At 55.0% G+C, this 14,269-nt stretch overlaps 1 protein-coding gene across 2 annotated transcripts in view; it reads left to right on the forward strand.

Annotated features, from left to right (window-relative positions):
* Positions 1–14,269, forward strand: part of MAPK1 (mitogen-activated protein kinase 1) — a 105,628-nt gene that overhangs the window by 84,476 nt on the left and 6,883 nt on the right. For both annotated transcript variants that reach the window (XM_051826739.2, XM_051826740.2), the window contains exons 7-8: positions 6,294–6,403; positions 9,115–9,240. In XM_051826739.2, the coding sequence (XP_051682699.1) occupies positions 6,294–6,403; positions 9,115–9,231 (227 nt within the window). In that variant the 3' untranslated portion in view covers positions 9,232–9,240. The remainder of the gene's footprint in view (positions 1–6,293; positions 6,404–9,114; positions 9,241–14,269) is intronic.

Genomic DNA, 14,269 nt, shown 5'->3' on the forward strand with positions numbered 1-14,269 from the left:
TATTCACTGGCATTTGTTGTATGTAATATAATTTCAACTATGTAAAAAAAAAAAAGAGTACACAGAAAAAACTCATGGCAGTGTGTCAGATCAGCAGTGGTTCCCACTGAGAGCGGGGCTGCGAGTGCAGGGGATGAGGGGCGTGAGCGCAGCTTTGGTGACTTGTAACTATGAAGTCCAGCAGTGCTGAGATTCATAAGCACAGCGGCTTTGACTGGCATCTCAACTCGTCTGTCATTCAGCCTTGCTGTCCTCTGTGGGGTTTGTTTTTTTTTTTTAATATCTTATTTATTTATTCTAGAGGTAGAGTTACAGAAAGAGGGAGAGAGAGAGAGAGAGAGAGAGAGAGAGAGAGAGAAAGGTCTTCCTTCCGCTGGTTTAATCCCCAAATTGCCACAATGGCCAGAGCTGGGCTTATCTGAAGCCAGGAGCTTCTTCTTGGTCTCCCATGGGTGTGCAGGGATGCAAGCACTTGGGCCATGTGCTGCTGCTTTCCCAGGCATAGCAGAGAGCTGGATCGGAGGAGGAGCAGCTGGTGTATGGGATGCTGGCACCTCAGGTGGAGGCTTAGCCCACTCCACCACAGCACCAGCCCCAGCTCCGTGCTGTCTTCATTGTCATCCAGCCTCCTTTCTCCTGATGGCAAGCTAACCTAGACGTGGGGCTAGCTCTCCTTGATTCTGTACACAGCTGGCTTGCCATGTCCACCCCTGACCACAGCCAGGGGGGAACCCAGACCAGTGTCACCATGCCCGTGGGCAAGCCGGGGGCTTTCCCTCAGCAAGCACAGTTTGAGGGGCTCACAGCAGCAGTGGCCACTGGCAGCAGAACCAACAGGTGGCCCTCCTAGTGAAGAAAGAAATGCTGTTCTTCCTCTCCTTTTTTTTTAATTTAAGAAAATGCATTTTGTATATAAAGTTACCCGTTTCTCAGAGAATGTGAAAAGCAGCAGATCGTCACTGCCCACAGAGACAAAAAGTGCCCACGGGCATTATAAGTGGTTCCCAGCCTGTGTGTGCGGGGTCCTGTGCGCTGTCATAGTCTTTCCTCCAAAGCTGGTCACCCTATGCCGACATCTACTGTGGGACTGTTTATCCCTGTCCACAGTACTTGTGCAGTCAAGAAGGTAGAAGAATGACGTTGCCAGAATTGCAGACCAGCACCTCGTTCAGTGAGGGAGTTGCAGCCCTGAGCACCTTGCAGTCTCACAGCAGAAGGTGGCATTTTAAGAACATGGACTTGGCTGGTGCCGCGGCTCACTAGGCTAATCCTCCGCCTGCGACGCCGGCACACCGGGTTCTAGTCCCGGTCGGGGCGCTGGATTCTGTCCTGGTTGCCCCTCTTCCAGGCCAGCTCTCTGCTGTGCCAGGGAGTGCAGTGGAGGATGGCCCAAATGCTTGGGCCCTGCAGCCCATGGGAGACCAGGAGAAGCACCTGGCTCCTGGCTTCCGATCAGCACGGTGCGCCAGCCACGGCGGCCATTGGAGGGTGAACCAATGGCAAAGGAGGACCTTTCTCTCTGTCTCTCTCACTGTCCACTCTGCCTGAACGTGGACTCCACAGCAGTGTCCATGAAGTAGGGGGCTGGCAAGACAAACTGAAAGGTGTGGACTGATGTTCTAGTTAAGGGCTGTTGGTGGCCCTACAGGAGTCCTTGAAACAGTGGGAGGGGGAGCTTGAAATGGAAAGTGGAGACAGACAGAACTGGCTCACCTTGGGGGAGGGGCTCATGGGCTGGAGAAGGAATGGACATTGGAAGGGCAGGTCACTCTTGGTGGTCTCTTGACTTCTCAGTGGCTCTGAAGTCTGCTGAGGGTAATGGAAGGTCAGTTGGCAAGAAGAGCACTGGTCATTGCATGTGGGCTGGGTGGGATCCCAGAGTAGAGGCAGGGGCTGACTGAGAGTTTCCTGAAGCTCTTGAGGGCCTTAATAAAATCTGAGGGTTCACACAGCAGTTACAGAGCCGTGCCCCTTAAATCCCTGAGGTCGCCAGATCCTTTCATGATGTCGGTGAGGTTAGAACTATTGTTGGGGCCAGCACTGTGGCGTAGCCGGTAAAGCCACTGCCTGCAGTGCCAGCATCCCATATGGGCACCAGTTCAAGTCCCAGCTGCTCCACTTCCAATCCCACTTTCTGCTATGGGTTAGCAGTAAAAGATGGCCCAAGTGTTTGGGCCCACACCCCCGTGGGAGACCGGGAAGAAGGGATCAGCACAGCTCCTGCTGTTGCCACCACCTGGGGAGTGAACCAGCAGATAGAAGACTCTGTCTGCCTCCCCACCCCCTTCTGTCTCTGCCTCTCTGTAACTCTGCCTTTCGAATAAATCTTAAAAAAGAACCGTTGTGTAATTCTGCCAAGGCTCTCCATACACGCGTGCCTGTGTTGCGGTCCACACTCGCGGTACATGGGCTTAGAGAACAGCTCAGCCACCAGCCCAGGTGCTCTTACTGCAGTGAAGCAGTGGAAGTGCTCCTTGGTAGAGTCCCGCCCTCTGGGCGTGGCTTTCATGGTGACTGACACCAAGGGGGTCCGCTGAGTACAGCGACTTTCTTAGGAGAAGTGCTCCTGCGCATGCTGGAGCTGGGAGCTGAATCTTGCTTTTTAAAATGAATCCTCAGTAACATTTAAGAGATGAGGAGGCTCTGGGGTCGGAAAGTGTGCAGTTGGGTCCTTCTCTGCACCTCTGCTCAGAAACAGGAGTGGCAGGTGGAGGTCACAGCTTGCAGCATTGATTCAGGATTAGGCAGGCAAATGGACCCAGAGAAGTTCCGGGGAGCTCGGCTGATAGGCTTCCCAGGGTCTGAGCGAGGACAGGGAGGAAGCAAGGCTGCTGAGTGGGAAGTAGTGGGGCTCAGGTTGCTGGGCGCCCTTTAAAGTTCAGGAGAAGGTGTGGGATTATGGGTGGGCACCAGGGAGAGCCAGGATTGTGGTCTGATGCAGTCCCAGCCGAGAGGGACTTCCAGTGTTAGGGGAAATGGAGCCTGTATCTAGGTCGGCACTCAGGCAGGCAGCCGTGGTTCACCCTGCGAGTGGTGCCGGCAGATCGCCGTGGTGTGGGAGGAGGGAGGCTGGGGACTCTGGCTGTGGGAGCTGCACCTGCCTGCTGCTTCCCATTGCCCTCCTTCTCCCTCGGGCGTGGCGGGTAGAGCAGAAATAGCTCTGGCAACAAAAGAGGCTAGAGACCCAGTGCGTCTTCAGGTAGAGCAGGAAACCTGACTGTCTTCCTTTGGAATTGTGGGGAGCAACCCGGACTGGACTGAGTTACTGGAATTAAGACTTATTCTATGCATCTGCTCTCCCACAATATGGCGCTGGGAGAGGAGAAAACAGCTTCTACACAGCTGCCTCCAGTTCAGCCAATAAACTGTAGGACTTGCTCCTGATTGGAGGAGAGCAGCGTACTCGGCGTGTGGGCAGCCGAGTTGGGATTGGCAGAGGAGGACTATAAAGGAGGAGAGAGACGGCATGCACCAGGAACATCTAAGGGGAACACCTGTGCAGCCCCCGAGAGAGCCGGCTGGCGGTGTGCCGCTCCCCCGCGGAAGTGGGGAATGTGGCAGGGGGAACCGCCCTTCCACGGAGGTGGAAGGGTCGGTAGCCAACCCGGGAAGAACCAGCAGCAAACCCGGGGAGGGCCGAGCAGACGAAAGAACAGCGCAGGGTCCTGTGTCGTTCCTCCACGAAGAGGGGGAGCGACAGGAATGTTTGCCTAGAGGTGTAAGAACCTAGAATTTAACTTACAGGCACTCACAGGTCTGTGCTAGATCTGCGTTTGCTCAAGCTGCAAACATGCTGTCGCCCTGCTGCTTCCTGGACCCAGGGAGTTTGCGCGGGAGGGAGGAGTGGCCCCAGCAGTTGAGAATAGCTGCTAGAGTCCGATTGTGGTGAAGTCCTCCTGGGCTTTTCCGAGCACAGACCTTGTCCAGCTGGGCAAAGGCCAAGTGACTTCTTATCTCCTTCCAAAAAAGTCCTTGTACTCCTAGGGGGAGGGGAGGCTGGGAGCAGGCAGGAGGTAGGTTTGCCAACCTGCATGTAGACACCAGGGATCTGAGGCTCAGCAGACACCTAAACTGTTGTCCACACGGCCTACCCAGTGTTCTGTGAAACTAGGGTTGGAGCCACAGGGGCCTGAGTGCCTGGTCCTATCCCACCTCGTCCCCAGCAGCAGGCCAGACCTCTCCGGAGCCCTGAGAACACCTTCTGCCCTGTAAAGCAACATCTCACCATTGCATGATTTCCCAGCGTACATTTGTGAGTGTGTTTCCGGAAGATGATAGACAGAAGCAGGAGTGCACATGAAGTACCTGGTAGCAGTCTGCTATCTTGTGCTCTTGTTTTTCTTCTTCTTTTTTTTAAGCTGCTGTGTATTTTGGATGTGATAAAGAGTTCTTTGGGTGGATTTGTGCACAGAGCCCAACAAGGGGCTTGCCACATCTGCTGTCCCCTATTGTCCTGTGTTGGCCTGCAGCAGCAGAAGCTGGGGCTGCGCGGGGGGGCCAGGAGCAGGAACACGTGCAGGCCCCTTCGGGGACCTCTGGCCACAGGGGCCCTCCCTGGCCTCCACCTCATGCACAGGCAGGCCACTGGCCAGCTCTCAGGGGTCGAGCATTTTAGTTGGTCAATAAAGTGATTAACGTTTCCTTGAAAGTAAGCTGGACGTGATTTCGAAAACTGATCACGAATACCAGACGTAACAAATGTTACATTTTGGGTGTTGCATGTGGTTTCACCATTCCCACGGCATGTCCTCCGTCGCGGTTTGCGGTAGAGGTTGGTGTTGGTGTTGCCGCCTAACGGTAACCTAAGAAGAGATGGAGGCTTTCTTAAGCAGAGGTCACGTGTTTGCTTGGTTTGGGTGTTACATTTGCTAGAACTTTGTGTTCTTTACTGGCTACTGGTTTCTTCAGACCTGTGCTGGAGTTTTGGTCTTGTTCCCTGGAGCTTTGGGTTTTGCCAGAGTACCTCAGGGTCTATGAACCAAGACCCAAGAGAGGCGGAAGTATTCCTTTCTTTCCTGCTTTGTATCTTGAGGCTTTTCTTAGGATTTAACTTAGAGAAAGGACTTGCTACTCTCTAAGGTGAAAACCGCTGCTCTGAGCATCAGCCATTGAAAGGAGACCAAAACATGTGTTTTGGAAGAAGCCCCCTTTTGGCCAGCGCTGCGGCTCACTAGGCTAATCCTCTGCCTGCGGCGCCGGCACACCGGGTTCTAGTCCCGGTTGGAGCACCGGATTCTGTCCCGGTCGCTCCTCTTCCTGTCCAGCTCTCTGCTATGGCCCAGGAGTGCAGTGGAGGATGGCCCAAGTCCTTGGGCCCTGCACCCACATGGGAGACCAGGAGAAGCACCTGGCTCCTGGCTTCGGATCAGCACGGTGCGCCGGCCATAGCGGCCATTGGGAGGTGAACCAACGGAAAAAGGAAGACTTTCCTCTCTATCTCTCTCACTGTCCACTCTGCCTGTCAAAAATAAATAAAGAAATAAAGAAAAAAAAAAACCCTTTTACGGTCTCTTTACCAGAAAAGTAATATACTTCCCAGTGTGTGGGATTCCTCATGGAGTCCTAATCCCACCACTAAACACAGAAAGTACTTTGTTGCATTTCCCCTCACCTTCGTCCTGGCTGCTGCTAGCTAGGCCCTATAGCCATCCTTGGGACTTGAGGTAGGGCCTGGGCACTAGCTGTTCGCTAGCCACCCCCTCCATCTCGTCCCTGTTGATCCCACCTTGCTCCTCCCACTGCCCCTGACATGAAAGAGACGCCCCAATTGTTGCTGACTGCTGGCCAGGCAGAGGGAGCACTGTTAGCTATGGGCCATTGCAGACAGACTCGAGCTGCAGGGCAGGCTGTCGGTCACACAGGACTCCCAGCAAAGACCCGGAAGAAGACTGCTTCTGTGACCTTGGAGGCCTATTCTGTGCTTTGAGAGGTGAACTGAAAAGTGCAAAAGTGACTATGGAGTTGGTCTGAGAGAAAGAGCTACATAAAACCATTGCTTCTGATACCTGCAAACAGAAGAGTGATTTAGGAGAAGGCCAGGTTTCCCAGGCAGATTCTCGATCTTCTGCTGTCAGCCTTACGGTGATTGCTTTGCTCTCTGAGTGCTGAGGTGGTCGGCATGGGCTCGGGAGACCCGGAGCCGTGGCCAGCGCTCGGCATGCCGCTGTTCTTCCCGGCAGTGGTGCTGACCAGGCTCAGCGGTTCAGCGGGCCCGTCGACTTAAGCAGGAATTGGAGGGTGCTTTTGGTGACTGCTTCTGCTTCTTACCACTGCCAAAACCTTTCTCTCGGCAGCTCTGGACTTGCTGGACAAGATGTTGACTTTCAACCCTCACAAGAGGATCGAAGTAGAGCAGGCCCTGGCCCACCCCTACCTGGAGCAGTATTACGACCCGAGTGACGAGGTAAGAGCTGTGCTCCTGGCCGTGGACCCAGCCGCCCTGAGTCCACGCTGCCATGCCCGGTCCTCCCAGGTGCCCGCCGCCTCGGCCTTGAGGCTGAGTGCTGTAGGGCGGAGGTTAAAGCCCCTCTGTCCATCTCAGAGCCTCCTCCAGGCCACTTGTCGAAGGCGGGGCCTGAGAAAGTAAGGCAGAGCATCCTTCCTGTGAAGAGCACGGAGCGGGCAGGGCGCCGGAGCTGGAGACCTGGACTGGTGGACTGGCCCCGCGGGAGGCGAGGGCAGAGAGGCCTGGGCAGCCTGCTAGGGCGAGGAGGGTGCTCGCTCCTCAAGTGAGAAATCCGCCCGACTGGTTCCCACTAGGCTTGCTGACACCGTGTCTGCCTCCCCGCTCCCTGGGGGCGGAGACCCAGAGCCCCTGGAGAAGGAATGGTGAGACAGGGCGAGGCCAGAGGTGGGCGAGGTGCTCTCCAGAGCAGGCAGCCATCCAGGTGAAGGTCCTGTGTGTGTGCTCTCGCCAGGACAGCTGCAGTTCCCTTGTGGGTTCAGCTCGGCTTCATTCTCTGGAGGGTAACAAAGAAAAAAATGCAATGCGAGCAGAAGTATGGATTCTTGTAGATACGTTCTTGTAGAACGTATCTTGCTCAGATACGTTCAGAATGGAGCCATCACACTCCTCATTTTTTTAAAGATGTATTATTTAAAAGAGAGAAGGAGAAGCAGAGATCTTCCATCCACTGGTTCACTCTCCAAATGGCCACAGTGGCCAGGGCTGGGCCAGGCCAAAGCCAGGAGCTTCATCCAGGTCTCCCACATGGTTGGCAGAGAGAGACCCAAGTTCTTGGGCCATCTTCTGCTTCCCCAGATGTTTTAGCATCGAGCTAGATTGGAGGTGAAGCAACCGGGACTTGAACCGGCGCCCATATGGGATCCTGGCGCTGCAGGCTGTGGCTTCACCCACTGTGCCACAGCGCCGGTTCTACACACACACACCTCATTTTAAAACTAGGGGAGTAGGGACAGGTGTTTAGCCTTGCAGGTAAGATGCCTGCGTCCCACACTGGGGTTCCCAGCTCTACTTCTGACTGCAGCTTCCAGCTGTTGCCAACCCTGAGAGACAGTGGTGACGGCCTGAGTAACTGCGCTCCAGCCACCCACAGCGGGGACCTGGTTTGGGTTGCTGGCCCCCGCCTGTGAGCTCAGCCCAGCCCCAGCCGTTGTGGACGTCGAAGGAGTGAATTGGAGCTCTAGCTTGTCTCTCCATCTCTCTCTCTCCCTCTGTCTCTCTGCCTTTCAAATAAATAAATTTTAAAAGATATGTTAGGCTGGCGCTGCGGCTCACTTGGCTAATTCTCCACCTGTGGTGCTGGCACCCCGGGTTCTAGTCCTGGTTGGGGCGCCAGATTCTGTCCCGGTTGCCCCTCTTCCAATCCAGCTCTCTGCTCTGGCCCGGGAGTGCAGTGGAGGATGGCCCAAGTGCTTGGGCCCTGCACCCCATGGGAGACCAGGAGGAAGTACCTGGCTCCTGGCTTCGGATCGGCACGGTGTGCCAGCCGGCGGCCATAGCAGCCATTTGGGGGGTGAACCAACGGAAGGAAGACCTTTCTCTCTGTCTCTCTCACTGTCTAACTGTACCTGTCAAAAAAAATAAATAAATAAAAGATATGTTAAAAAAAAATTAGAGAAATGGAAACAACCAACCTAAGCTCTACAAGCTGGTAAGAGAGAAGAGAAAAAACGAGAAGGCAGAGGTGTGCTCTAGTAAGTGTCCTCTCCCACGCCAGTCCCCTTCCCCAGAAACACTCTAGGCAGCCCACAGAGACACCTGTGGCATGGTCAGTGATGTGGAGAAGGTGGGAGTACCAGGTCTGGGGTGCTGCCCGGCTGCACAGCTGGACACTTCCTAAACGTCCGTGTCCTAACCAGTGAATAGAGCCATCTTTGTTGGGGGCGGGGATGCTCCTTGTTCTTCCCCCGCGGACAGGAATCCCTCTCCCTACCAAGTCTGGCGGCCATAGCATCGAGCCTGAGCTTGGTCTCCCTGCCCCCTCCCTCCAGAACTGGGGTCCAGGCATTTGTTCATTGACAGCCAGTGTCATCGAGATCTTAGTTCTGTGACATCGTCTTCCTGTATGGGCATTTAGACGTGACGATGTGAGGCTGGTTGGTGCGTGTCCTTGTCATTCAGTGTGCATAGCAATCTTTGCCTTTTAGAGTGTCTGCTTCCTGCTTTGGGTTTTTTAATCTAAATTTTTAAAAATAAGTTGTTCTCCTAGACATAAACATGGGCACTTTCTCATGATGTGGATCTTCCTTGTAGCTTCATATTTAATAGCTCTGTAATATATGTTCATGTAAAGATATCCTAACTGAGTCAGCCAAGTACATTTATTTTAGTGTTGTGGGTTTTGACGGTATCAGCGTACCACCACCTTGCCGCAGCGGTGTCTGTGCCTTCCAGGCATTTGAGGGCTGCTCTGGGGGTTGTGGTAAGTTCAGGTACTCCCAGTCCGCTTCTCAGTGCTTCCCGGAGGTGCTGGCAGGAGTGTGGGCACAGGTGCACAGGTGCGCAGGTGCTGCCAGAGCACCCAAGCGTTACGGGGCGCCAGTCCTGGTGGCCGTGTGGCAGAGGCTGAGCCGTGGTCGTTTTATGAGTCAGTAAATTGTGACCTTTGTCTAACAGCTTTCAGCCATTAACTGTTTCATTTTCTCTTAAAGCCCATCGCCGAAGCTCCATTCAAGTTCGACATGGAATTGGATGACTTGCCTAAGGAAAAGCTCAAAGAACTCATTTTTGAAGAGACTGCGAGATTCCAGCCAGGATACAGATCTTAAATTTGTCAGGTACCTGGAAATTTAACCATGCAGCTAACCTTGGAGGTAGGGGTGGGGCAGAGGGAGGAGAATACAATTAAATATCATTAAAAAGAAAATTTCAGTGTACTCCTCTTTAGTTGAATATAGCTTTTAGACTGCTTGCCTCATACAAAGCTGGAGAAACTAGACTTCTTTCACCACTGTTGGCATACTCTCGTTCCTGGCACTTTATATATATATATAGATAGATAGATTTTATTTATGTGAGTTATAGAGTTATAGACAGTGAGAGGGAGAGACAGAGAGAAAGGTCTTCTGTCCACTAGTTCACTCCCCAAATGACCGCAATGGCCAGAGCTGCACCAATCCAAAGCCAGGAGCCAGGTGCTTCTTCCTGGTCTCCCACGTGGGTGCAGGGGCCCAAGCACTTGGGCCATCCTCCACTGCTTTCCCCGGCCATATCAGAGAGCTGGATGAGAAGAGGAGCAGCCAGGACTCGCACCAGTGCCCATATGGGATGCTGGCACTGCAGGTGGAGGATTAACCCACTGCGCCATGGCACCGGCCCCATCCTGACACTTTCTATTGACCTGTGAGTTACAGTGACATGAGGTTAATGTGAAATTAACACGGCAGTTTTTAGAATAAGGGCTACAGTGAGACTGCTGTTTCGGCAGATTACAGCTATTTAGTTTTGGTTTGGTTTGTTTGTTTAAGGTTTATTTATTTATTTGAGAGACGGAGTTACAGATGAGAGAGCGAGAGGGGCTGACGTTGTGGCATAGCTGGTAAAGCCACCGCCTGCAGTGCCAGCATCCCATATGGCACTAGTTCGAGTCCCGGCTGCTCCACTTTGATCCAGCTCTCTACTATGGCCTGGGAAAGCAGCAGAAATTAGCCCAAGTCCTTGGGCCCCTGCACCTACATGGGAGGCCCAGAAGAAGCTCCTGGCTTCAGATGGGTGCAGTTCCAGGCAATTGCAGTCAGTTGGGGAGTGAACCAGTGGATGGAAGACCTCCCTCTCTTTCTGCCTCTCTTTCTCTCTCTGTGTAACTCTGACTTTAAAATATATATTAAAAATAAATAAATAAATAAAGGAGAGACAGAGAGGTCTTCCTTCTGCTGGTTCACACTCCAAATGGCCTCAATGGCCAGAAGTGGCCCAATCCAGAGCCAGGAGCTTCTTCTCAGTCTCCCACGTGGGCGCAGGGGCCCAAGCACTTGGGCCTTCCTCCACTGCTTTCCAGGGGCATTAGCAGGGAGCCGGATTGGAAGTGTAGCAGCCAGGACTCAAACTAGCACCCATATGGGATGCTGGTGCCACAGACGGAGGCTTAATCTACTATGCCATTATGGCAGTCCCTGCAGCTGATGGTGTGTATGTGTGAGAAAATACTCCGTGGGAAAAAATGTAAGCGCTTCATTTCTAAAGTTACTCTTTTTACCTCCCGTTCTGTTTTCAGTGTTCAGAATCCTAATCTGTAGCTTTAGGAGAGGCCCTGGACTTCTTCCTGAGAATCAGGAACACAGATTCCATGAACCGAGGGTGCATGTGGCACCCGAGCCCTGGCCTGTGCAGCACTGCCGGCGCCTGGGGAGCCCCAGAGGCGGAGTCACGCAGACTGTCAGGGAAGGGGGGGGGGGGGACGCATCACAGTACCAGGGCGTAGGGCGTGTGCAGGTGCACACGGGTGTGAGGAGGCCGTGGACACTCTGCCTTTGCTGGGAAGTGCAGATGGCAGTGTCAGCTTCTGCTGAGAGCACAGCCGAGTCCCGCGCTGCCTCCAGGTCAGCGTGGTCCTGAGGGGCGTCCACTGTGTCCCCTTTGATTCATAATTAACTGAGGAAGTTGGTGGTCTTCCTTGAGAGCCTGCCCGCTTCTACAGGAAACTAGAAGTCTCTACTCGCACCTAGCACGTGTGCTTGGTCACGGGTTGATTCTTTGCTGGTGACCTGTCCGTGGGCAGTTTCACAGTGTGTGCGCATCTCACTGGGACAGGAATCCTCTCAGGACGGCCTGCTGTGGCAGAGCTGCCCGTGGCACATGCCTGAGAGTTAGCGAGTCCGTGCACACAGCCTCCAACGAGACAGGTGGGAACAGAGGGCTCCTGGCCAGGACCCAGTTCTGTGGTGGATGCCATGCTCAAGGTGACCCTGACAGGTTCTCGGTTCAGGCCACGAGTGTGGGCAGACGAAGCTGGAAGAGGCCTTCTGCAGCAGCCTTAGGCCAGACAGGGTCGTCAGGCGGTGTATGGACTTGTGCCGAAGCCAGGTGAGGTGGGGCAGAACGTGTGGTGCTGGCACATTTTAGAGAGCACGGGAAGAGAAGAGGAGGGCTTGTGTTGGAGCTCTGTGGAAATGAGCAGTGGATGCAGAACTGCGTGAGGTTGAGGCGTGGCTGGGGAGATGCGTGGACAGAGCCAGCATGAAAAGGGGTGAACGGAGCGAGCTGGGGTCCTTGTCGGGGGCAGCCACCCCTGAAACTGATGAGGAGCAAGCACCAGGAGCCTGCTGCCTTGGGGGCCGTGCTGGGTTCTGGAGAGTGGCAGGAGAGCGAAGTCTGAAGGACTCCCAGCCCTGCGAGCCCGACGGCGGGGGCCAGAGCAAGGTGCGGTGTGAGGTGGGCCTTGTGACTGGGTGAGGGGTCTGCAGCAGCGGGGTCGCCCCTACTGAGGAGTTCGCCGGCTCCCACACAGGGCTCCCCCGGCTTCTCTCTGCATGCTCATGGTGGACACAGCACAGCCTCGCACCCAGCGGGGCGGTCATGACAGGCCCAGGCTTGCTGGCAGAAAGCTGAGCTGAGCGACTCCCTCGCGTTTCTCCCGCACGGTCGCTCTTCCTGCAGCCGCCTGGCTGCCGCTTTCCCCACACTTCATCCTTGGGCTCAGACGTGCTCCCGCGCCAGGCGCAGCGTGGGGCACCAGGGGTGAGAACAGGCACCCACGTGGGCCCCCCCCCCCGGAGAGAGCGCAAGCAGAGCAGCCCAGCGCACGCTTGGTGTAAGAGCATCAGGGGTGCTGCAGGTCAGCCCCCACCATCCCTGCAGTCGGCGCTGTGCCAGCTGCTCTCACAGAGACGGCAAGGCCCAGCATGCTCACGTGGCATGGGAATGCTGGGAGGCGGCCTGGCCAAGGTCAGGTGGCGTGGGTGTGCGTGGGAAGGGGTGCAGAGACAGAGGCCGAGCCTGGGACCGGACGGAGCCCAGCTCTCCCTCACAGGGAAGTTACCAGTCCTGAGGTGTTGGCTCAGCAAGCCGGCAGGTGGTAAGGGTGCGGGAACAGTGTGAGGAGGACCCTGGAAAGTGACGTGCCAGCCTGCTGGCCACGTGATGTGGACACAGACCAAGAGAGAGCTCAGTGGCCCAGCTGCGAGGGCAGAGGGCCAGCAGCAGCATCACCTCGGTGTCCTTCGGTTGCCCCATAGACCACATAGGTTCATAGATGCTTAGATGTGCTTCTGTTCTTCCCATGTGTGCGTGTGTGTGTGTGCACATGCGTGTGTGCAAGAAACAGAGAGTTCCTATCTGCTGGCTCACTCCCCAAACACCCAAGAACTCATGGGTCTCCCGCATGGCTGGTAAGGACCCAAGCTCCCTCCCAGCATGCACATTAGCAAGAAGCTGGAATTGAGAGCAGAGCCTGGGCTCTCAGCCCAGCACTCTGTATGTGACGTGGGCATCCCAGCCAGTGTTATGACACCCACACCCCGTCACCCTTGGTGTTCTCTGGTGACCTTCTGAGGTGTTCTGGAGAGCGGGAAGAATTTGACGGCGGACATCTGTATCCCACCACCTGGACTCTGCAGTCCAGTGTACTTGTTTTCTCACGTTTTCGTCCATCCACGCCTCCATCTCCCCCATCAGTCCCCCTCGTTTTCTGTCGTGCGTTTCAGAGGAAGTGTCCAGCACCTGGACCAACCTGGACCTTGGTCACCTGGAGTATAGGGTGCGTCCAGAGGGAGGTGTGGCAGGGAGCGCTGATGCCTGTCCCACGTTTGTGATCACGGAGGCAGGGATGAACATGGTTGAACATCTGTTCCCGACTGTGTCAGGAGAATGCCTGTCCTTGGGGTCTCTCACACGGCCCCTGACCAGCCTGCTGTCTGGGAAAGGTCTGGAATTCAGAACACCAAGGAGCGTCATACTTGAGGTCCGAAGCTCCAGTCAGAGAGCCAGGGGTCAGCCGCTTAGCTGTAGCAGGCCGGTCAGCTGTAGCAGCTGGTCAGCCAGACACCTAACACGCGTGTCCCACGTCAGAGCCTGGACTCAGACCTAGCTGTCCCCAGCTTCTTGCTGATGCAGATCCTGAGAGGCAGCAGTGATGAGCCAAGTCATGGCCCCCTGGCCTCCAGCCACAGCGAGTTTGGGGCGTGAGCTAGCTGCTGGGAGCACACACGTTTCTCTGTCTCTCTCACGAGTGAATGAAATCAAACCTCTGATGCAGAAGAGGCCCCCAGGTGTCCCCTGCTGTTGGAGCCCAAGCATCCGTGGTGTCCATGGGGTGGCCCTTAGGGGTCGGAGTATACTCATGATACCTTGCTTAAGGGTTCCTTCTAGGGAGTGTTTCCGTCAACAGGTTAAGAGTGTGTGGTTAATGCCTTGTAACAAGTCCACTTCCACCCATGCCGTCTCCCGACCACCCTGTCCTGTGACACCATGAAGGTCAGCTTTCTTCCTCCTCTGCCCGTTTTGTGAATTTTCTGAGTGACACTGTGAGACTTTTTTTTTCCTTAGAATTAGTTTATTTATTTAAAAGACAGAGTTACAGAGAGAGAGAGAGCCAGAGAGAGGGGTCTTCCATCTGCTGGTTCATTCCCCAAAGGAGTGCAGTGGCCAGAGCTGAGCTGATCTGAAGCCAGGAGATGCTTCCAGGTCTCCCACACGGGTGCTGGGGCCCGAGGACTTGGGCCATGGTCCACTGCTTTCCTAGCCATAGCAGAGAGCTGGATCGACAGGGGAGCAGCCAGGACTTGAACTGGTGCCCATATGGAATGCCGGAGCTGCAGGCTGGGGCTTTAACCCACTGCGCCACAGCACCAGGCCCACTGTGAGACTTTT

Source organism: Oryctolagus cuniculus, chromosome 21 (genome assembly GCF_964237555.1).
Source record: "Oryctolagus cuniculus chromosome 21, mOryCun1.1, whole genome shotgun sequence".
NCBI lineage: Eukaryota > Metazoa > Chordata > Mammalia > Lagomorpha > Leporidae > Oryctolagus > Oryctolagus cuniculus.